Genomic DNA, 24,213 nt, shown 5'->3' with positions numbered 1-24,213 from the left:
AGCACTTTGGGAGGCCAAGGCAGGCAGATCATGAGGTCAAGTGATTGAGACCATCTGGCCAACATGGTGAAACCCCATCTCTACTAAAAATACAAAAATTAGCAGGGCATGGTGGCAAGGGCCTGTAACCACAGCTACTTGGGAGGCTGAGGCAGGAGAATCACTTGAACCCAGGAAGTGGAGGTTGCAGTGAGCCAAGATCACACCATTGCACTCCAGCCTGGGTAACAAGAGCAAAACTCCACCTCAAAAAAAAGGAAAAAGAAAAAGGGACAAATTAGCTTCAGAAAGGACGCTGACAGTCTGGGAGACACCCCCGCTCCACCATCATCCTAATAGGCAGTCGTATCCTTGGTCTGTATCCTCCCAGATATAGACAGCTTGCTATCTTTAAGAATTAACCTTGAGCCTAAAAAGGTTTCATTTTCCATGAATCGCTTCTGCCTCAGCATTTTCAGAGTGAAGAACAGCAAGGACAGGTACCTTCCCTCATACTCCAGACCTTTTAGTGGCCCTATGCTGTGTTCTCGGCCATCCTACCACCGCAATGCAGGGCAGAGACAGTATCTTGGATAGCTGAAAGGTAACTGGGTGTGGTTTGTTTATCTCCGGCATTCACAAGCTGGGCAGCCGGTGCCTTCACCTGCTCTGTGAACACAGCCCCTAAAGCCTCTTTGTTTGTAAAGAAAAGGAAATCTCTCTTTCAGTGTTTTTGTTTGTTTGTTCCTTAGCATGAGAAATGAAAATAAAGCTCTCCTTTTTTTACTTGAATATTAACCCACTTCCCCTTCCTCCCTGCCCCCACACCTCAGTCTTGCTCTTCTGTCCTTCTCTGCCCATCACTCTCACTCTTTCTCCCTTCAGAGGGATCCTTCCTTTTTTGCTTCCCTTTCACTCTCCTTGTCTCTTTCCTCTTCTTTGTACTTGTCTCTTTCCCACTACTGCATTCCATATTACCTGCAGGTCTAGACGGAATGTGTGCCTTGTTGCTAGAGTAATGGCAGTGCCAACTTTTCATCCCAAAATGACTGGGCTTAAGCCAATAGGAGTGAAATCCACAGACTGAGTCACCAACACTTAGATCCACAGATTGAGTCACCAACTCTTAGGCAAGCATTGAGGAGATGGAATGGTGATAAATTCTGAGATGCTTTCAGGTGGCAAACGAAGGAGTCCCCAAATTAGTGCCACCTAGCGATTTGCTAGAGTAAGATCTCCAGCCCAGGCCGTCAACAGCACAGAGGAAGGTAACGCTGCTTGGTTTTGTAAATATGTTGTTCTCCTATGGCCTGGCTGTTCCTGTGCCCGGCAAAGCGCTTTGTCATGATCTTGTTTAATCCCCACATATTGTAATCTTGAGTGAGGCACTGGGGATGAAGTACTGAGTGGGACTGGGATTCTAACCCTCACTCCAAAGCTGTTAATCACTTTTTCCACAACACACACGAAGGAAACTAGAAAGCTACAGAGATGCAGTTTGTACAAGTTGGACACCAGAATTTAGTAGGAGTAATACTTACTTTTTCGTGATTTTGAGTAGATGCTAAGATATTCAGAAATGATGTAGGAGAAAGGTTTCATAAATTTAAAGTTGGACCAGAATGCATGTTTTAGAGAGATGTACTTTTATTTCCACAGTTAAAATAGACAGAATGTATAAGATTCACATCTGTTTTTAATAAACACAGAATTCCCTAATCCTTCATTTTTTAAGTGGAAAGAGTCTTGACATTTCCAGTCCCAGAATTGTGTTCGGCTCTTTTTTTTTTTTTTTTTTTGAGATGGAGTCTCACTTGGTTGCCCAGGCTGGAGTATAGTGGCATGATCTCAGCTCACTGCAATCTCTGCCTCCCAGATTCAAGCAATTCTAGCTGGGATTACAGGTGCCCACCACCATGCCCAGCTAATTTTTTAGTAGAGACAGGATTTCAGCATGTTGGCCAAGCTGGTCTTGAACACCTGACCTCAGGTGATCCACCTGCCTTGGCCTCCCAAAGTGCTGGGATTACAGGTGTGAGCCACTGTGCCTGGCCATGTTTGGCTCTTTTTTCCATCAACAGTGAAAAGAAAATACCACCTCTACCATTGTGGTTTTTGAGACTATTAAACTCAATTAAATGTCAACATTTATCATAAAATAACCAAAAAAGATAAGCTGCTTTAGATGAAATAGCATCGAAGTTTATTAAACTGAACAATAGAGGTATCTTTTGTAAAATCACACAAAGAAAACCAGAGTCTCCCCACCCCCACCCCCTCAACCCCAAAAGATCTTCACCTGGATGTGCAGGTGGAGTCCAGTAATCTTTGAACTAAATGTGAGAATCTCTGGGCCAGAGGCCTGGCCTGAGTATAAGAAAGAGGTTAAGAATGGACTGTATGAACTTCCAGGTTGCCATGATGGTCTCTCAAAGGCTTTTGTCTGAGGGCCTGTCTCTCTGTGGCCCTGAGGAGAAGCAGCGCTCTATGTAGCTGCCAACCAGCTCTGGGAGGCACAGAAAGGGTTCTTTCTCCTATCTAGCCTCACAGGAGCCCTGTTGGACCCCACAGGACATATTTATGGCTGTTCTCTTTTCTGTATGGGGAGAAGACAAGCCTTCCTCGTTGTGTTTGTGTTAATAGCCTAGCACCCTGGACCCAGCACTTGGCTTTACTTGGAAAGAAAATTCATGTTAGTCGTGTGAAAATTCCTTGTAGATGAACTTCACTGGAGCTCTGGTTTTCTGGGACTCCCTACCTGAGTGAAGAGAGGGGTCAATTCTCTTCTACCAAAGTACAAAACACTTAGGTATGTAATGAAATGGAAGTTATTGAGTAACTTTCTTTTTCTAAATCCCAGTGAAATTCAGTCCTGGTTTAATGACAATCCCATAATGTTTCACTTCAGATTAACTGTGATGCTTGAAATTAAGCTCTCTAATTTCTCACTAGGATATGAGAGAGAGAGAAACTGAGAGAAAAAGATTAATACAGAGAGAAACAAACAATGACAGAAAGCCCAAAGACAATAATTCAGCTGACTTATGAGTTTAGCTGAATTATTATTTTTAATGTCTTTTGCAGGAACAAGCATCAAGAAAATGTTTTGCACCTCCTCCAGCCTTCCAGGCAGTGATTGCTAAGTGTCCATGTTGAAAATTCATTGAGATGGGTTCATCTATCTGGTCACCTGGTGCATCAGCCGCTGATTGACAAATACTTGAGCGACTCTTGGGTAAACCCTCCATGTAAGGAAAAGGTAAGAGAGAGAGAAAGAGAAGGGGAAGAGGGAATAGAGAGAGAAGGGAGAGGTGGAGAGCACATGGAGGGAGAGAAGTGAGAGAGTGGTAGGTTGGAGGAAGAAAGAGAAAGGGAAACACAGAGAAAAAGGAAGATAAGACAAAGTGAGGAAGGGAAAGGGGACAGAAAGAGATGCTGAGAAAGAAAACAAAATGAAAAGAAATCCAAGGCATCCATCTTTCCAGCTGTCTCCCTGAGCAAACTTGCTTGCAGAAGTCCCTGGCAAGGCCCCCATGCCCTAGTTGCATGCTAATGAAGTCAGAGTGGCTGAGAGTTTCTGTGCTCTGGAGGGCTGGCTGTCTCTGATTTCACAGCCTGGCTGGCTAAGCCTGGCCACTGGGGTCCACTGGGAGCAGACATGTTGCCTGGCACCAGCTGCATGGCCTTCTCTTATTCTCTCTGGGTCTGACATGCCCTCATGGGCTGCAGGATGGACAGTTCATGGGAAGGCAGTGAGAAATCCCACGGGAAAGCAGGAGTGGGTCTTGGGTTTCCAGCTAAACTGTCAATGTCGTGAGAGCCTCCGTAGGAGTGTTGGATGTCTAGTCCTTGGGAGGACAGCAAAGAGGGAAAGACAGAAATACAATTGCGAGGCTGACCAAAGAGAAGCTTCTGGGCTTTGCTGTCTCTGTTTTCTCCCAGTCAATAAGAACTCTTTTCCCCTTTCATTTGCTTTGTCAAAATTGAGGACAGATGCTGCTCCGGGGTGATTCATGTGGAAACAAGAACTTTTCTCTTCTTTCTTCCCACGCTGCGCCCTGGTCACAACAATTTACAAGAAAGGTTGGCTCAGGCCTTTTAAAAGTTTAATAGAAAACCAAAGTTGACTGTGAATCAGAGAAAACAAAAGACATTAAAAAGGAGAGAGGTTAAAGAAGAGAGAGAGAGAGAGATTTTTTTTAAGGGTCAGGAGACACAGTATTACATTTCAGGTACCAGCTTTAGCCACATAGCAAAGAACATAAAAACAGAAAGAAGCCAATTTTTCTTCACCTCTTTCTCTTTTGTGCACTAAATCTCAAGCAACTATCCCCAAGCTGAAAAGATCCTCAGAGATATGTATTCATTTTAAGCTTCTCATTTTCAGGATATAAAACATGAGGCCAGGGAGTTAAATCTCTTGTCCTGGACTGAGCAGCTTTTCCATAATGTTGGCAGCTGGGTGGGATACTCCTTGAGTTGCACCAGACCCCGGCGGCTGAATGGGTCAGTGGAGCAATGACAATGAGGTTGAATTCCTACAGAGACCACTTTCTGCATTTGGATACAAAGGGAAGAAGGGAGGATATGGCCTGTTCACATGAGCTTTTCTGATTAATAGCAGAACATCGTGAGAATCTGCCTGCACTTTTTCTGCCCAGCCATATTATTTTACCCAACACTGTATCAGGTGCTGATGGAGGTACAGAGAGACAGGTGTTCCTTGGTCTGTAGATCCCTCTGTGGCACTGGAGACACTAGCTCCACTTTCTCCACCACTGATATCCAGGAGGTTGTCTAACGTTTCTGGCCTGAGTTTCCTCATCTGTAAATTGAACTCTAGAATTCCTATTTGGGCAGTATTTCTGTAAATAGACATTAATCCAGGGCATAGCATTATAATTGTCACATAAATATTAAGCATGGAATCCTGGTGCCAGTTACTTTTCTTAGACAATGTTGTAAGGCCTGTTTTGTGTTTCCTGGGGTCGATAAATGGCTGTCGAATGAAGGAATGAATGAATTTTTAAATTCCTAATGCCGAATCATTCCCAATTGTTCTCCAGTGTTTGCTTTTAGTGACCTTGAATATAAATAGGATTCTGCTTTTAGTGTTTTTTTCACAAATAAGTTTGGCAGATGACAAAACTTCTTTTTTTTGAGGCTGTGTCTCGCTCTGTCGACCCCCTGGCTGGAGTGCAGTGGCATGATCTCGGCTCACTGCAACCTCTGCCTCCGGGTTCAAGCGATTCTCCAGCCTCAGCCTCCCGAGTAGCCTGGGATTACAGGCACATGCCACCATGCCCGGATCTTTTTTTTTTTCTTTCAGTAGAGATGGAGCTCACCATGTTGCTCAGGCTGGTCTCAAACTCTTGACCGCAAGTGATCTGCCCATCTCGCCTCCCAAAGTGCTGGGATTATAGGTGTGAGACACTGCACCCAGCCAACAAAAATTCTTATAAAATGAGAAGGGGGTAAAGGTCAATCAGCCTCTACTGGCTCCTATCTCCCTGGGAGTAAAAACCAAAGTCATGACGATGTCTATAAGGCCACACAGGATCTGTGTCGCTATCACTCTGACCCCATTGCCTGCTGCTCTTCCCCTCCCCTCTCCGTAATCAAGTCACTCTCCTACTTGCTCTGCCTTGGACACACCAGGCAGGGCCTCCACCCCAGGGCCTTTGCACTTGCTGTTCCCCCCACCAGGAATTCTAGTCCCCCATGTGATGTTCTCCCTCACCTTTGCATCTCATCAGTTCCTCTCATGAACATCAGATTTTAAATGGCTCCTCCTCGCCCCCACCCCTACTCCAGCACTTTGTTTGCAGCTATAGTTCTCATCCCCACCTGCTATACCATGTAATTGACTTATTTATCTTGTTGATGGTCTGTCCCCTCTCTCCTAGAGTAAGTCCCATGGGGCCGAGAATTTTGTCCATTTTTTCACTGCCATTTCCCAGGTACACAGCACAATACTTAGCGGACAGTAGACACTCTGTGTGTTGATTAAATTAGCAAATCTTGTAATTATAAACTGCATTATTTCTCACTCAAATCCTTAGAAAATCAAATAAAGAAAGAAAAAGGGAAAGAAGGAAGGCCGGTTCCCATTGATTAAACGGTTCCTAGGTACTCGTTTTAAGTACGTTACATGTGTTTATTCATTTACTGCTCAACAGCTGCATGAATTAAAGCCTATGAGTTCCGTCCCCTTGACTGTTTCCTCTGAACACTGGCAGGCCCCTGGGCCTCTTCTCTTTGGTAATTATACTCATTTCCTGGGGGAACTGAATCGGTCTTGTAGCCTCAAATGTCATCTACAATTACCAAATGTATCTCAGACTTACCATATCTAAGATCAAACCCTTGAACTACACCCCGCCCCCCCACCACTAAATTGTCTCCCTCTGAGAAAAGGGTAACACTATTCTTTCGGTTATTCAGGTTGAAAACATGGGAGTCACTCTTGATTCCTCTATTCTCTGTCCCCACAGCTAGAGTTGGCAGATTTATCAAATAAAAGTAGAAAACAGGTGTTTTATTTTATCTGGCATCTCTGCCCACATCCGATCAATCAGAAAGTTCTCTGTATCTCCAAAATATAATCTGAATGCAACCACTGTTCACCACCACCACCTCTGCCACCTCACTCCACCCTAACATTATTGCAAGGGGCTCCCATCTGATCTCTTTGCTCCCACCTTTGTCCTTGATGTCTGTCTTCTGATATCGGCTGGAGCGATCCTTTTAAAAGGAAAGTTAAATCAGATTTCTCCTCTGCTCAGAACCTTCTGGTAGACTTTCACCTGGCTGGGTTAAGATGCAGAGTTTTTCTTTCCACAGGCTACGCAGCCATCACCATTGTTCTATGTCTTCCTCTCTGATTTTGTCACCTGCCTCCTTCTTTGCTTGCTGTGCTTCAGTGGCCCAGGGCTGCTTGTGGCTTCTTAAATACAACCACTCCCTACCACAGGGCTTTTGCACACACTTTGGTCTTTCCTCTGTCTGAAACTGTCTTGTCCCAGTCTTCTTCATGGTTCTTGCCCTGATTTCACTCAAGTCTCTACTCAAATGTCACCTCCTCCAACTACCTTCATTAAAATAACACTCTCCAAGCTTGGCATGGTGGCTCACACCTGTAATCCCAGCACTTGGAGCAGATCTCTTGAGGTCAGGAGTTAAAGACAAGCCTGGTCAACATGATGAACTTGAGTTTCTATTAAAAATACAAAAATTGGCCAGGCATGGTGGTGCATGCCTGGAATATTGGCTACTCGGGACGCTGAAGCAGGAGATTCGCTTGAATCTGGGAGGCGGAGGTTGCAGTGAGCCAGGATCATGCCACTGGCAACAGAGCAAGACTCCATCTCAAAAACAAAAACCAAACCAAAACAAAACTCTCTCTCCTCCGTTGACTCTCTTTCTAGTTTATTTTTTTAATTCTTATTCTTAGCTCTTATCATCCCAACGTATATTTATTTGTCTCTAGTCCCAGAATATAACTGTTGCAAGAACAGAGATTTTGTGTTTTATTCACTGCTATATTCTAGTGCAAAATGAATACTAGCACAGGGAAGATGCTCAATAAATATCTGTTGAATGAATGAAACCTCACTGGTGGGTTGGAAACTGAGGCAAAAATAGGCAAATTATCTTACTCCAGGCTCTCTTCCCATCAGAGTGCTCTTAATGTGGGATCTCATTTGTTCTTCTCAGAAACTCCATGAGTTAAGGATGGGCAGGCCCACCCCCACCGAACAGATGAGGAAACTGATTCCAGACTTCTAAGGTTATCATCCTCAAAGGAAACCCTAGGCTGTGCCAGAAGCCTACATTCCTCTTATGTACGTGTTCCGCTTTCTTCAACCCTCAAACATGTGTTTTAGATTTCATATTTTTAAAATTATATTCTCAATCACTCCCTTTCATGTCAAAGATGAAGTTGCCTGGGCCTAATACATTTGTGTCACCACAGCAACAAGGGAAATGCATGTCCTTTTTGCTCCAAATAACCTGAATTTTTTTCTCCCAATTCTGGGATTCCTCAAGCCTCAGATAATGAATCCATATAACTGGTGGAGAATCTTTGGTCATGTTAGCATTTACCTAGTGAAAGCAGAAACTGCTATCCAAAATGGCATGCTAAGATTCCTTCTAGGTTAGTAAGTTCATAATCTATTTGCTGTTCATTTGTGCATTTTCATTTGTTGTGTCTACCAGGTAGAATGAGCAACCATCAGTGTGCTCCAGACCGAGGGATGCAAGACGTCCAGTGCTAAAACTCAAAAGTTTCAGGCAAACCAGAATGAGAAGATCATCCTAATAGTCTGTGCTTTTTTGGTTTTTGCTTTTTTTTTTAATGCTATTGTGTTAGACTGAACAATGGCCCTCTAAAATGCTCATGTAGTAACCTCTGAGACATATGAATTCATTATCTTCTGTGGCAAAAGGGACTCTGCGATAAGTTAAGGATCCTGAGATGAGATTATCCTATATTATCCTGGTGGGCTCAATGTGACCACAGGGATTTTTAGAGTGGAAGACAGAAGGCAATGGGATGATGGAGGCAGGGAGAGGCAAGGCAATGGCTACGGAACAGAAGTTGGAGTGATAATGCGTTTTGACGATGGAGGAAGAGGCCACAGCCCAAGGAATGTGGGCACCTCTAGAAACTGGAAAAAGCAAGAAAACAGATTCTCCCCCGCAGCCTGAAGGAGGAATGGAGCCTTGCCAACACCTTAATTTTAGGATTCTGACCTCTACAAATGTAAGAAAATTAACTCATGATGTGACTTAGCAATATCTCATTGTATCCCTCCGACTTCTATGCTTTTAAGGAAGGACCCATATGATTAAATTGGGCCCACCAAACAATCCAGGATAATCTCCCTGTTTTAAGATCAGCTGACTAGCTACCTTAACTCCATTCTCAAACTCATTTCCCCCTTGCCATGTAAGGTAACATCTTCACAGGTTTGGCAAGTAGAAAATTAGAATGTAGACATCTTGGGGGGCCATTGTTACCCAGCAATCCTAAGCAAGTGCTATTTGTAAAAAAAGAAAATTTATGGTTAAATAAAAACACACCTGTGAATATTTATAGCATCATTATGTGTTATTGCCAAAAACTGGAAATAACCCAAATGTACATCCATTGGAGGACAGATTTTTTTAAAAACTATATATACACATGGAATACTACTTTGTTAAATATGAATGAACTATTGATATATGCAGTAACATGGATGACTCTCGTGCATTATGTTGATGAGAGCAAGCAAACTCAAAGGCTATGTAACAGATGATTCCATTTAGATGATATTCTGAAAAAGTAAGACTATATAGACAGCAAATAGATCAGGTTGCTACGGAGGGACTTGAGGGTACATTTAGGGACAATGGAAGTATTCCACATCTTGATTGCGGTGATGGGTTCATGACTGTATGAGTTTGTCAAAACCCATAGAACTGTGTAGTAAAAACAGTAGGAATTCCAGTTAATGAATGTGGAAGAAATGAGGAAAATAATTCGCCTTTAGAACACCAGTATAACAATTAACATATTAAATATTAAAATTTGTGGGCAAAAATTTAAAGAAAAACGGGATAGTTGCATAGCCTCAAAGTATCTCCTTCGAGATATTTTTAGTGTGGTAGTTTTAACACATGTCATAGTCATTTTTATAGATAGGTACTTCTTCCTCCAAAAGGTGAGACTTCATTCCCTTGCCATTGAGTGTGGTCTGGACTTAGTGATGTGTTGGCTAATACATATGAAAAAGGGAAAACCTAACTTTGCACTGAAGAAAACTGGCAGAAACCACCTTGACCACGTAAGTGATCAAGGCCAATACAACCCGGGATAACTCCCGGTGATATCATGTGCCCCCTGATAGGATGCAGAAGAAGGGTCTTCTTCCAAATCCATAACCTCAGCTTGATGCTGTGAAAATATCAGACACACCTGAGAGACATTCTACAAAATACCTGAACAGTGCTGTTTCAAAGTGCCAAGATCTTGAAAAACAAGGACAAAGAATTTTTCACAGATTGGAGAAGTCTAAGGAGACATGTCAAGTAAATACAAATATGATTTCCTCGTTTGGATCTTTGAACAAAGGACATTGGTGGAAAAACTGGTGAAATCCAAAGGAAGTCTGTAGTTTAGTTATTAAAGTGTCAATGTTGATTTCTTAGTTTTGATAAATGTACCACAGTTAGGTAAAAATGTTAACATTAGCAGAAGCTAATGAAGAATAGACAGGATATCTATGCACTGTCTTTATGACTCTTTTGTAAATCTAAAATCATTTCAAAATTTAAAAAATGTGAAATATAAACAAGTAAATATTTTTAAAATGTCACCAGGTGATTCTAATGAGCCAGCAGGATTAAGAAGCCCCGTTCTAGGAAAAAGCAAAAATCTAAGCTGAGTCACAGACTGATAAAATACCATGAGCCATTTGAGGGAAATGATGACAAGTTAGTTACAGTAACTGTTTTCTACAGCAAACACAGTAAGGGATGCTGAAAAATGAGGAAAGAGAGGTCCCTGGGTCAGATTATAAAGTTTTATACCACACAGGATAAGAGCTTAATCCCTTACACTGTTGGCCTTGAGAAGCCATTACAATTTTTAAAGCAGGGTGTAGTTGTGTTTCTGGAAACATGTCTCAATCCAGACTCCAAGAGAGTGTTTTTAGATCTCACGCAAGAAAAAATTAAAGGCAAGTCCACAGAGTAAAGTGAAAGCAAGTTTATTAGGAAAGTAAAAGAATGGCTACTCCATAGACAGAGCAGCCCTAAGGTTTGCTGGTTGCCCATTTTTAAGGTTATTTCTTGATCATTTGTTAAACAAGGGGTGGATTATTCATGCCTCCCCTTTTTAGACCATACAGGGTAACTTCTTGAACTTGCCATGGCATTTGTAAACTGTCATGGCGCTGGTGGGAGTGTAGCAGTATGAATGATCGGAGGTATCATCCATACCTCCGATGGTTTTGGTGTGTTTTAGCCAGCTTCTTTACTGCACGCTGTTTTATCAGCAAGGTCTTTATGGCCTGTATGCTGTACCGAACTCCTATCTTATCCTGTGATGCAGAATGTCTTAACCATCTGGGAATGCAGTCCAGTAGGTCTCAGCCTCAATTTTACCCAGCCCTTATTCAAGAGGAGTTTTTGTGGTTCAAACACCTCTGACAATTGGATCTCATACTTGGTGTTAGTTTTAAAGTGATTCTACTGTTATTTAAATGCTTTATAACAATACCAATCACTTAAAAACATGTTGCAAATTTATTTTTGAAGGATGTGAAGTTATGTGTGGATGCTGTAAGAAAAATCTTTTGGAAAATGTCCATGTGCTTTGCTTTGTGTGTTTCTGCATTATGCCACGTTCTCCCTAGCTCGGTATTGTGGGCTGGGACTAGGAAAAATTAGGATTGTAATAGCAGAAGTGCAATGGGGAAGTAGGGTTAAGGATAAGCTGCGAATGTGCAAAGTAGGATTTTGCAGGAAATAATTTGCAAGCCAGGCTGAGCCAAGCCCATGGGATAGACCAATGAGTTTGTTGCAAGGTAACTCCAGATGGAAAAGGAAGAAACAAGACAAGCTCAGCCTCTAGCCTCAGAAGTGACCTTTCAGTATCTAACATTTTAAATTTTTGCAAAAGCAGGTTTTTATCAGAGGTGTGATCTTCCTCTGAGTCTTTAGGACAATGTTCCTGGGGAGAGAGAAGGGCAGGATTATTCAGTCAAGGACTATGTGCTCAGGTTGCCTGGCATGGGTGGACTGAAACCACAAAAACTCAGCTTCCCAAAGGAACAAGACTCCCCTCATGCTTGCAGCTTGAATCCTGTTTCTTAAAGGGTTGCCAGGAGCTTACAGTTGACAGGTCAGACAATTTCTTGCACAGGTGGTATGGAACATGCTTGCGTGCCTGGTCCTTTGGTGCTTAGAGCTTATTAGCTACAAACAAGGTTGTCACCATATTTGCAGCTTTAGAAAAGAGACTAGCAGGGGAACTTAATTCTCTCATAAAAGCTGAGCTTTCTGTCCAGCTGCATCTCCCTGGTCCTGTTTACTTATTAAATGTATCCATCAGTGGAAAACTAGTTAACTGAATTTTGGAGCAAATATACAATAGAATACTGTGCAATCATTACAAATGATGATGAGGGTGTATAATTTTCACTTTAAAAGATATAAATAAATACCTTGAAGGAAAGGAAATTAGTTAAATTCAAGATGAATATGCTGTAGCTCATAAAAATAATACTCTGTAAATTTGTGCATAAGAGTGTATATCTACATGTATGCACAGAAAACTATACAAACGGCTATTCATTAATTTAACATCTTTTATCACTTAGAGATGATGTTTTGATTAATTTTTATTTTTTTCCTTTGAGCTTTCTGTGTTACTTTTTAAATTTTACTTTTACATTCTAATTTTATTGCCAAAAGTATAAGGAACTCTTTTCATTTTGAAATAAAGTATTTATGACGCTCCACAAAGTGCACTCTGAATATTGCTCACAACACTAATTATAATTTTAAATAACTATTAACATTTTTAAAAATTAAATTTAAAATTAAAAATAGTTAAAACTTGTATTTCATATGTGTTCTTATATATGATTTCTGTTGGGCATTTAAGTCATTCAAACTTTTGATAAATTAATGGATGAATATTTTTACATATAAATTACTGAATGTTTGACTCATTCATTAGGATATAGACAAAAATTTACTAAAATAAAATACATTTAGATATATATGGCCAAATTTCTGTACCTAATATTTAGAGGGTCTTTACGTAGTTATGTTTGCATATTATTGTTCTAAAAAAAATCATTGCTCTTTGACAATTAGAAAGAAACAGTCTTATTTTCATTTAGATTTGTTTAGTTCCTAGGGAGAGTGGACATCTTAATGTTATTTGCTATTTTCATAAAATATTAAATTTATGAATTATGTTTTCCTAGGCTTTGTTAATTTTAACTTAAATTGAGAGGAGGGAATCTTTCTATCATAAAGCCAAGAACTCACTTCTGTAATAATTTTGTAAGTATTTACTCGTTTTTATATCTGTTTTCTGTTGGTTATGGTTTTAAAACACATATACAGATGTAACGTTTTATGTAGCCAAATTTATTACCAATTTATCTTTTGTAATATTTTACTGATTTGTATGCCTGAAAAATCCTTACCCCAACCCAAGCTCAGACAGCTACTTATTCTTCCTTATTTTATAGCTTAATCATTTACATCGAATTCTTTAGTTCATTTGGAATTTATGTTGACGTATGATCTAAATTATTTTTCTCCCAAATAGTTAACCACCTATTAAGATACTAAATGATTACATCTCCTAAGGTCTGCTACCTGGTTGTTGGGCCAGGTAGAGTGTTTTTTCTAGAATACTTTGAAGCAGTTTGTAGTTCATTGCTGGTTAGAAAAAGCATCTAGAAAAACTGAAACCTCTGGTGACAATTAGTCCCCACACCTTTCCTGGTTTTGCACCTGTATTAGGTTTCTGTTCCGGGTGCAGTGAGCTCCTGATCAACCCCGTCTTCCTCCAAGTGCATTGCAGTCCACTGCAGCCCTTGAGCAGAAACAGAGAGGCAAGTGTTGATTTGGGGTGAAATGACCAGGGCTACCTCCCAGAGCTGTTTCTGTGCAATGGAGAGGTAAGACAGTTGCTCAGCAACAAAGGCTCCAAATCTCTGGGGTCTTAGGATATGTGGATCCCCTTTGACACAGGTTAATGAAAACTTCTCCTCGTGTGTGACAGAGAGTTGACTAATGTGTTTCCTGCCTGGGCAGTTGCAATTGGCAGCTGATACTATGAAAACCTTTCATGAATCGTTTTGGAAAGCCTGCATGTTGAGGAGCAGGGAGGTGAGTCAGGCATCTCTCTGCCTAGCAGCCCGGCCCCCTTAACCCAGATGTTCACTGATTATTTTCATATTTAAATGACGTACTACATTTACATCAGCCCTTTAGAGAAGACCTCATACTTGCTGATGCAATGAGTATGCAATACATTTTAATGGATATAAATTATATAAAGCACCCAACAGTGCTTTGCTTCCCTAGTCATAAACTTGGATATTTTTAACTGGTATTTTATGCCTTAAAGATAAGTACTCTTTTTTTTTTGGAGACAGTGTCTCCCTCTGTTGCCCCAGGCTGGAGTGAAATGGTACAATCTCAGCTCACTGCAACCTCCACCTCCCAGGTTCGAGTGATTCTCCTGCCTCAGCTGTGCCCTTTCCAAGTAGCTGGGACTACAAACACGTGCCACTACACCTGGCTAATTTTTGTATTTTTAGTAGAGACGGGGTTTCACCTCGACCTCTCAAAAAAGACAAGTACATCTTAATTCTTGTAGCCACTGTAAATGCACTTAAAACTAATTATACCAAAAGAGAAAAGAGTTTCAAATTTTTAAATGATAATACTTTACTTTTTATAACCCTCTCTTACCCAAAATAACTCTTCAATATAAACTTTCCAAAAACTTTTTTTGTGTGTGAAAAAATGTGTGTCCTGTTCTAATGCAGGTCTAATTCTTTATGTGTCTCCAATAACTGTATCCCAGTCCAGCATATGTTGCTAAAAATAGCCCACTAGCAAGGTGGCAGTGTTATCCCAACAGGATCTCCCATACTTAATGGCTACTTTTATTCTGAATATAGTGCAATTTCTCCATAGTGAATCAATCTTTTTTTTGAAACGGAGTCTCACTTTGTTACCCAGGCTGGAGTGTAGTGGTGCGATCTTGGCTCACTGCAACCTCTGCCTCCCGGGTTCAGGCGATTCTCCTGCCTGAGCCTCCCAAGTAGCTGGGATTACAGGTGTCTGCCACCATGCCGGGCTAATTTTTCTATTTTTAGTAGAGACAGGGTTTCACCACGTTTGCCAGGCTGGTCTCAAACTCCTGACCTCAAGTGATCTGCCCGCCTCGGCCTCCCAAGGTGTTAGGATTACTGTACCATTTAGCAAAGTAACCCCACTCAGTTCCAACCTACCCTCTATAAGTGATTAGAGATAAGTGTGTTTTGTGGATTTCTGAATATTCTATTCAAATGTGCTCTTTAGTCACAAATAAGCAACTGAGTCAGCCTGTCCTTGGAGCTGTTGCATCCAGATTTAATCTACACACATAATTGTGTGGCACTTTATTCTTCTGGCTGTGCAGTGACTCATGTTTGCCTCTACAGGGGCAGAAAATTGAAAGGCTAACAGGCTATGCTGACATCTCACATCAACTGTTTTTCTTCCTTCCTATCACCAGATTTTGAGAAACTTACCTGAGTTAGAAAAGTTGCTACAGCTATTCTCTCCAGCAATATGTTCCATTCTCCATGGCTCCTAATTAGTGTTCAACTTGGTCTTTTTTTCCTACTCTAGCTCAAGATGCATGTCCTTGACTTCATCCACCTTATCCAATACATATGTCACTGCCTTGCTCCTGAGCCTGTCTGTGTGTTTACCCATTATAGACAAACTCAGCCAAGCTCCATCCAGGTGCTGCTGAAGAGGCCAGAAACTATGCCAATGGACATGCTTTCAATGCCACAAGGTCTGTCAAAACTAGATTTGTATTCATTTTTTAGAAATAGATATTACATTTCTTTTCTATTATTTAAGAAAGAAAACTCATAGTGCTTCTGAAACAAAAAGTATACCCCAGTGTTGATTAAAGGTAGAATCCATAGAAAACCTATAGAGCCACACTTGTGTCATCTTCATTTTCTTGATTCAGGGGGAGTATTGCATTAGCACCTGTTGTTCTGGTCAGCAATAGCCAGAATGCCTAGTTCTTTATTAGATGCCATTTAGGACTGTGGCCATATTTTTATGAATGGGTTGGAGTAGTCCTGACTAAAGTATGGTTTACAAATTGGTACTGGTCCACCAAGATGTACAGAAGTTGGGAGAAGAAATGAGGAAAATAAAGAAATCACCTTTAGAACACCAGTATAACAATTAACATATTAACTGTTAAAATTTGTGGCAAAAATTTAAAGAAAAACAGGATAGTTGGGAGAACATACCCAGTGTTGGCAAGGATGTGAAGCAGCTGGAACCCTCATACATTGCAGGTGGGAATGCAAATTGGTACAGCCACTTTGGAAACAGTGTGGCAGATTTTTAGTTAAGAAACTTTATGCCCTTACCATACAACCCAGCAATCCAACTTCAAGGTAGTTACTCAAGAGAAACAACCACACGTCCATACAAAGACTTGTATGTAGCAGCATTATTTACAATAGCCAGAAACTGCCAACAACCCAAATTTCTATCAACTGTTAAGTGAATAAACAAACTGTGGTATATCCATATTACAGAATATTACATAGCAAGAAAAAAATAAAATCATTTATACAGCAATATGAATGAATATCAAAGAAATTAATTTTAAGCGAAAGAAGTGAAACACGAAGATTACATACTGTATGATTCCATTTACATAAAATTCTACTAAAGGTAAAACCATAGTGACAGAAATTAGATTAGTGGGTATCCGGGACTGGGGCTGAGGGTGAAGGGGATCTATTGGAAAGAGACAAAAGGGTTCTTTTTAGGGTGAGGGAACCCTTCTGTACCTCAATGTTGGTGGAGGTTAAGTGACTGCATAAATCATCCAAATTCATCCATAACAATACTCTTAAAGTGAGTGGATTTTATTGTATATACATTATGCTTCAATAAAGCTAAGGAACAAAGGAACAAAAGAAAGACGAGAGGAAGGAAGGAAGAAGAGTGGGAGGGATGGAAGGAGAGGGAAGGAAGGGAGCGAGGGAGGGGAAATAGAAATGCCAAGATTCCATTTACTCTTGTGTTTCATTCCACTTCCTCCATGCCTGACAAACCTGCCATGGTTGAGATCAAGAAATTCAATAAGTTGAAACTGAAGAATACAGAAACACAAGAGAAAAACCTGCTGCCTTCCAAAGAAACCACAGAACAGAAGCAAGCAGGCAAATCGCAAAGAGGCATGCACACCAATGCACAGTATGCATTCCATAGGTATTGCCTTCATATTTTACTTTGTTTAACTTTGTACAATGCAAAGAGGCTAGATCAAGTATAATGCCTGTGCTGCCTGGTTCACATCAAGGAATTGAGAATCACTGATGATGAGGGCTGCACCTGCCTCTCCTCTCTGCCTGTCTGGCTGTGAAAGAAGGAAAAGAACTTGCATGTTGGTGAAGGAAGAAGTTGGGTGGGATGACAACAAAATCTAGAGTGAAACCAAGCTGACCTACGGTGTCCTGCTAGCTACTAAATGCTGTTTAGTCAGAGTGCTATTTGTGTGTGTGTGTTTAAAATGATTTTAATTATTGGAATAAGCAATTTTTGTTTAAAAAACAGTTTTAAACACTCCCCCAAAAGAAAAAAAGAAAGGATAGACTGGACAGGGAAAATGTGGCACATATACACCATGGAATATTATGCAGCCATCAAAAACGATGAGTTCATGTCCTTTGCAGGGGCATGGATGAACCTGGAGACCATCATTCTCAGCAAACTGACACAAGAACAGAAAATGAAATACCACATGTTCTCACTCATAGGCGGGTGTTGGACAATGACATATGGACACAGGGAGGGGAATACTACACAATGGGGTCTGTTGAGAGGAATAGAGGAGGGACAGCAGGGGGTGGGGAGTTGGGGAGAGATAGCATGGGGAGAAACGGATATTGGTGAGGGGAAGGAAGGTAGCAAATCACACTGCCACGTGTGTACCTATGCAACTATGTTGCATGTTCTTCACATGTACCCCAAAACCTAAAATGCAATAAAAAAAAAGAAAAAAGAAAGGTCCTAAAATAGTAAATCTTCTTTCTGAAAGTAAACGAGATATTCAGTTTGAAGGGAAAAAAGAAAATTTCGTTAACCCCTAAAGGGGACAATTTTGAGCCACAACTAATCAGCCTAAAGGGGAAGTACTTTTGTTTTATGTTAACCACAGTGAGTTCTGGGATTTCCTTGTAATACAAGTGCAGGCGGGTCAGACTAATACCACATTTCATTCTCACTGCGTGACATCAGACACTGTGAGGCAGGGAGCTTCATTAGACCTAGGGTACATCCGAATCCTGGTAAGAATGTGCTACATATACCTTCAGAGCAAGCTTCAGAGTGTGGGCCACCTTCTCTGAAAACAAAATGTCATTCTTACTATAACATTTATTTTGTGTTTTTTTCTTTTTGCCAGCACCTCAGGGATGAGAACCAACAGCTAATGTTTACATCAATGAATCAAGGCTGTTTCCATAGTAACACCGCTACTTCTCTGGAACTGCAATTTTATGTCAATTTACCATTAATGGAAGATGGAACAAAAGCAAGCAGACAGAACAGGAGAAACCATAACGCCTTAAGACTGACTAGCAGAGCAAGAAGGAAGAGGAACAAACCTGTCATTTGCAAGGGTTTTAGTGTTTAGTGAACCATGACATTATTTAATGTTTAACCATTTCATGTTTAGGTTTGTAATAGTGATTTCATAGGACCATAGAGTCTTGGAGCTAAAATAGACCTTAAAAGTCATCTGAAATCCCTTATTTTATTTTACTTTATTTTTTAGAGACAGAGTCTTGCTCTGTTTCCCAGGCTGGAGTGCAGTGGTGTGATCATAGCTCACTGTAGCTTCAAATTTCTGACCTCCAGCAGTCCACCTGTGTCACCCTTTCAGAGCACCGGGATTACAGATGTGGTCTGCTATGCCCAGCCTGGAACCCCTTATTTTAAAATCAAGGAGACTCAGTCCCAGAAATAGTAAGGGATTTCATGAAGGCCATTTTGCTAGTAAGGGACACAGCCACAAACAGAACATGGAATACAGAATTTAAGCCTGAAGTTCTGTTTACTCACATGATATTGTCTCTTTCATCTGTTAGTTCCAGTACCTGAGGCTCAGCTAAATACTTTATTTGTGGAAATCCATTATGCTGAACACCAAGACTTTCTGTTCCTGGTCAACCAACAAGGGAGCTGAGGCCATCTACTATGGCTAAGCAGGGCCATTGCCTATAATTGAGAAGTAAAATTAGAAGCCTCATAATTGATACAAGCCTGTATCAGGTAGGGTTCAATTGCAGGAAGCAGATACCACCCTAGGGATTTTATGCAGAATGGGATTTAATACAGGGAATTGGATATTTATAAACTTGGCAGAACTAGGCTGTATGCTAGGTTTCCAGGAATTATTCCCAGAATACTGCAGAACTGACTCACCAGAGAAGCTATTACAACTGTCCCAACCAGGGAGCTGGAATATCAAGAGATTGCCACTGGAATTACTGAGTCCAAAGATCACAGTCCAAGATAATGCTAGTGCAGCCAAGATCCAAGCTGGTATCAGGGCTTCACTGGCACCACAGCAAATGCCCCTTACCACCCACAAATCTGGAGAGACTGCACACTGAACCACTTCCGGGAGGGTGTGAGGAACTCCATCCTATGGCCATATCTGACATCAGAAAACAGTCAAAAGAGCAAGAGAAAAACGCTTCCACCTCATTTCTACCTTCCAGTTTCCAATGAAGCATCTCATGGCAGGGCCTAATTTGCATCCAGAACCTTACCTGCAGGAAAGTGTCAAAATAGTTTGCTTATTTGTTGTAAAGCTTTCCAATTTCTGCCACACTGGAAGGTGCACTAAAATGAAAAGGCAATGAATACTGAGTATCAGCTGACAATATCCAGGTGAAGAAATTCACCTGTATGCATTCTATTTAGTTAGTTGATATGAGTTCACAGCAATTTGGAACATTACATTGAGAAGTAGAGGAATACCTTGAGTTGTGAGACTAGAGTAAAAGAACGCCCTAACACATTGCCAATGGGAGAGAATATAAGGTGAGTTACCCGTGTTAGAGTACATTTGGCCAAATTTTAAAATGTGAAAGCAGGGCCAGGCACAGTGGCTCACACCTGCAATCCCAGCACTTTGGGAGGCTGAGGCTGGTGGATCACCTGAGGTCAGGGGTTCAAGGCCAGCCTGGCCAACATGGTGAAATTCCATCTGTACTAAAAATACAAAAAATTAGCCAGGAGTGGTGATGGGCACCTGTAATCCCAGCCACTCGGGAGGCTGAGGCAGGAGAATCTCTGGAACCTGGGAGGCAGAGGTTGCAGTGAACCGAGATCATGCCACTGCACTCCAGTCTAGGCAACAGAGCAAGACTTTGTCTAAAAAAAAACATGTCTTTTGGGAGGACAGAATTAGACCCATTAACACAAGCAAAGTGATCAAACCCTGGAAAAGCCAGCTTTAAAACCAGCCAGGGTGGGAGCCCAAGGCCACCAAGTAAGTGAGAGCTGTCTAATGCCCTCATGTCTCCTCCACCCTCTGGTCTTGGCCTTGGGAAGCAAGGGACAGGTGGTGGGGATGGGCAAGGGGCGAAACGGATGGTCACACATGTCTCCCCAAAAGCAGACAGCCAAGAACTGCACGCTGTAGTGGGAAAAAGATGTTCTATCTTTAAATGAGCATAAATTGTTGATTCATATCTTGGATTGAGCATTCTAAAAAATTCTTATTTTGGGCTGGATGATATGGCTCACACCTGTAATCCCAGCACTTTGGGAGGCTGGGGCAGGCAGATCACAAGGTCAAGAGATTGAGACCATCCTGACCAACTTGGTGAAACCCCATCTCCACTAAAAAAACACACACAAACACAAATTAGCGGGCGTGGTGGCACACACCTGTAGTCCCAGCTACTCGGAAGGCTGAGGCAGAAGACTTGCTTGAACCCGGGAGGTGGAGGTTGCAATAAGCCGAGATCACACCACTGCACTCCAGCCTGGTGACGGAGCAAAACTCCTTCTCAAAACAAAACAAAACAAAGAAAAAACAACAACAACTTCTTATTTTGGAAACTTTTAAGAATACAAAAAATAGAGGAAATAGAATAATGAATTCCCTATGCAGCCATTGCCTAGCTTCAACAGTTATCAACTCATGGTCAATCTTTTTTTTTTTTTTTAATCTACATCCTCACCCCCTCCTCCCTCTCCTAGGCTTCTTCTAATGCACATCTCAGATATATAATCTGTATATATTTCATTCAGTTATTTCAACATGTCTCTGAAAGATAAAAACTGTTTTAAAAATACAACAACAACAGACACTGAGGCCTACCTGAAGCCTCAGGTAGGGAGGAGGGAGAGGAGCAGAAAAAAATAACTATTGAGTACTAGGCTTAGTACCTGGGTGACAAAATAATCTGTACAACAAACCCCCATAACATGAGTTTACCTGTTTAACAAACCTGCACATGTACCCATGAACCTAAAAGTTAAAAAAATAAAAATTTGTAAAAAAAAAAAAAAAACCACAATATTATTATAGACTCAAAATTAAAAACAAGCCCCTAATTTCAAATATCTACTGAATGTTCAAATATTCCTGTTTGATGTGTAAAAATTTTCATATATTTTTTTTCTTTGTTCACCTGAAGATCTAAAAAGATCTCTTTACACATTGCAATTAGCAATTTCTTGTAAGTAACTTTTAACCTGTAGGTGCCTCTCTCCTCCTCACCTTTTTTTCTTACAACTTTCTGTAAAGAACCTGAGTGTTTGTTCCATAGCATGTCCCAGTGTGGATGTTACTTATTGCACTCCATGCTGTTCTATCCTTTCCCCTGTATTTTCTGTAAATTGGATGTTAGATCCAGAGTAGTGCTTTTCAAAGGTATCCCATTACAATTATCTGGGGACCTCTTAAAAACCCTGAAGCCCAGGCAAATCCAAGAGCAATTAAACCAGAGACTTTTGGGGAAAACTGAGATGTAGGAATTTTTTTAAACCATCTCAGATGATCCCAGTATGCAACCGACATTGAAAACCACTCATCTACAGTTTTGATTATATTTAGGCTCAGGTTTTTCCTCTCAGGCATAGGACAGTGTGTTGTGTACTTTACACTGGATATTTAAAATTTCCCAACGGACTCTCTGTCTTACAAGGAAGAAAATGCGGAAGTGTCCATCACCTGTGACTGACCAGAGAGCCTTGAGAATGGCTCTATTCTTCATCTAGTGATAAGAGATGATTACCCGCCACTCAACAAGTTCTGAAGAGATGATGGAAAGAAAAATAAAGCATGTTTGATCATGCCTGTCAGAAATTGATCAATGAGCCAGTAATACATGAGTGCATAGAAAAATGTCAGAAGGGTCTGCACAAAACTCACATCGTGACTACCTCTGAGAAGTGACTGCATCTGTTGTGGCAGAGTAGCGTTTGTGTGTGTGTCCGTGAAGGGGTTTTAGCTTTACCTTTGACTTGTAAGCTTTAGATTGAGAATACAATCATGGGCTAATTGTATAAGTTAATGAAAAGAAAGAACGAATGATGGCTTTTGAACAACAAAATTTCATATTTTTTATTATAAAAGTACTCACAGAAAATTTGAGAAATAAGAGAAGAAAAAAAGTCACCTATAAATTCCCCACTCAAAGTTAACCATTGTCATGGAATTGGAGTTTATTATGTTAAGTGAAATAAGCCAAACACAGAAAGAAAAACTTTGCATGTCCTCATTTTTTGAGGGAGCTAAAACTTAAAACAATTGAACTCAGAGAGAGTAGAATGAGGTCACTTAAACGCCTCACCTCAAGTGATTACAGGTGTGAGCCACCACACCTGGCACTATTTTGTGTACCCATTAACTATCACCACTTACCCCCAACCCCCAACTCCCCTTCCACAGGCTGGGAAGTGGGTAGTGGTTACATAGTTAATGGGTACACAAAATAGTGCCAGGTGTTGTGGCTCACACCTATAATCACTTGAGGTCAGGAGTTTAAGAACAACCTGACCAACATGGTGAAACCCCCATCTCTACTAAAAATACAGAAATTATCCAGGTGTGGTGGTGTGTTCCTGTAATCCCAGCTATTCAGGAGGCTAAGACAGGAGAATCACTTGAGCCCAGGAGACGGAGGTCGCACTGAGCCAGATCATGCCACTGCACTCCAGCCTGGGTGACAGAGCGAGGCTGTCTCAAAAAAAAAAGTTAGAAATAACGAATAAGACCTAGTATTTCATAGCACAACAGGGTGACAATAGTCAAAAATAAATTTTACATTTTAAAATAAAAGTATAATTGAATTGTAAGACAAAGGATAAATACTTCAGATGATGGATGTTCTATTTGCCTTGATATGATTATTACACATTGCATGCCTGTATGAAAATATCTCATGTAACCCATTAATATATACACCCATTATGTATCCACAAAAAATAAAGAGAAAAACTTAAAGCTGAAAATAAAACAAAAAAAGCCAAAGATAACCATTGTTAGTATTTGGTCTATTTATCTCCAGATTTAATGTTATATATTTTTAAACTTAATGTATATAAACTTCTTCCCTTGATTTTTAACCTTCCTCTCTCTGTCCTGGTCGCAGCCACTAGATACTCATATATTAATATTTGTCCTCTGTCCAAAAAACTTCAATAATATCCCATAATATATGTTATTACTATATTATAATAATCGACATTTCTCCTAAGTGCTTTATCAGCTGTAATTCTCACAAAAACTTGATGATGTGAGTTCTTTTATCATTTCCATTTTTGAGATCAGGAGACAAGTTTGGAGAAGATAAATACATTGCCCAAAAATGTAGCAATGTCCAATCTCCTTTCCCCAACTAGAGGCTGGGATGAGGCTGGCCAAGGGAGTGTCTTCTCCCTGAAATTCCAAGTATTTCAGAATCAAGAGCCTGTAGAGTCCCGAGTCAAAGTATCAGCCAATGGTGGTGTTTCACAGAAGGGCAAGAGCTCAGAAGCTGTTCCCAGAATCCACACAACAGACCCAGAGAATCTACCAGCTATGGAGATGAAAGCAGGAATGATGTATGGAAAGGAGAGAAGTTTCCAGGCTAACACCTGTCTGTGTTTAGTACATCCAGAGGGGCCAGGCATAGGCATGCAGTCCAGAGCTGGAAGCAACCCATTTCAATACACTGCTTAGTACAGAATGCCAAGTAAAGGCTTCCATTATTTCTTTGAAACATTACTGCCAAGTAATTGTCATAGAACATTTATGGGTCTGTCCTTCTGCCCCTCCCTTCCTGCTTTCCCCTGGAATAGCAAGCAGAGCTGGTTGTAAAGGTCAGCACCTTTTCCTGGGTGCTCTGGAGTAAATAAAGCCATTTCCTCCTGCCTACAATGATGAGCTATTCCTGGTGG

The 24,213-nt window shown here is 40.9% G+C and overlaps 2 protein-coding genes across 2 annotated transcripts in view; one reads left to right on the top strand and one right to left on the bottom strand.

Moving 5' to 3' along the window:
* Nucleotides 1-2,159: 2,159 nt before the first annotated feature.
* LOC144578229 (uncharacterized) overlaps nucleotides 2,160-24,213 on the bottom strand; it is an 83,032-nt gene continuing 60,978 nt past the window's right edge. Inside the window, exons 9-12 of the mRNA XM_078341978.1 lie at nucleotides 20,713-20,830; nucleotides 19,587-19,659; nucleotides 18,874-19,029; nucleotides 2,160-4,037 (exon numbers count right to left, since the gene is read on the bottom strand). The gene's annotated coding sequence lies outside the window, so the exon portion shown is untranslated. The remainder of the gene's footprint in view (nucleotides 4,038-18,873; nucleotides 19,030-19,586; nucleotides 19,660-20,712; nucleotides 20,831-24,213) is intronic.
* The window catches only part of LOC144578230 (thymosin beta-4-like), a 62,903-nt gene continuing 55,397 nt past the window's right edge, over nucleotides 16,708-24,213 (top strand). The window contains exon 1 of the mRNA XM_078341979.1: nucleotides 16,708-17,019. Within this exon, the coding sequence (XP_078198105.1) occupies nucleotides 16,850-17,019 (170 nt within the window). The 5' untranslated portion in view covers nucleotides 16,708-16,849. The remainder of the gene's footprint in view (nucleotides 17,020-24,213) is intronic.

This window comes from Callithrix jacchus, chromosome 11 (assembly GCF_049354715.1).
Source record: "Callithrix jacchus isolate 240 chromosome 11, calJac240_pri, whole genome shotgun sequence".
Classification (NCBI taxonomy): Eukaryota; Metazoa; Chordata; class Mammalia; order Primates; family Cebidae; genus Callithrix; species Callithrix jacchus.
The sequence above is the reverse complement of the archived record's forward strand: the minus strand, read 5'-3'. Positions and strand labels throughout refer to the sequence as shown.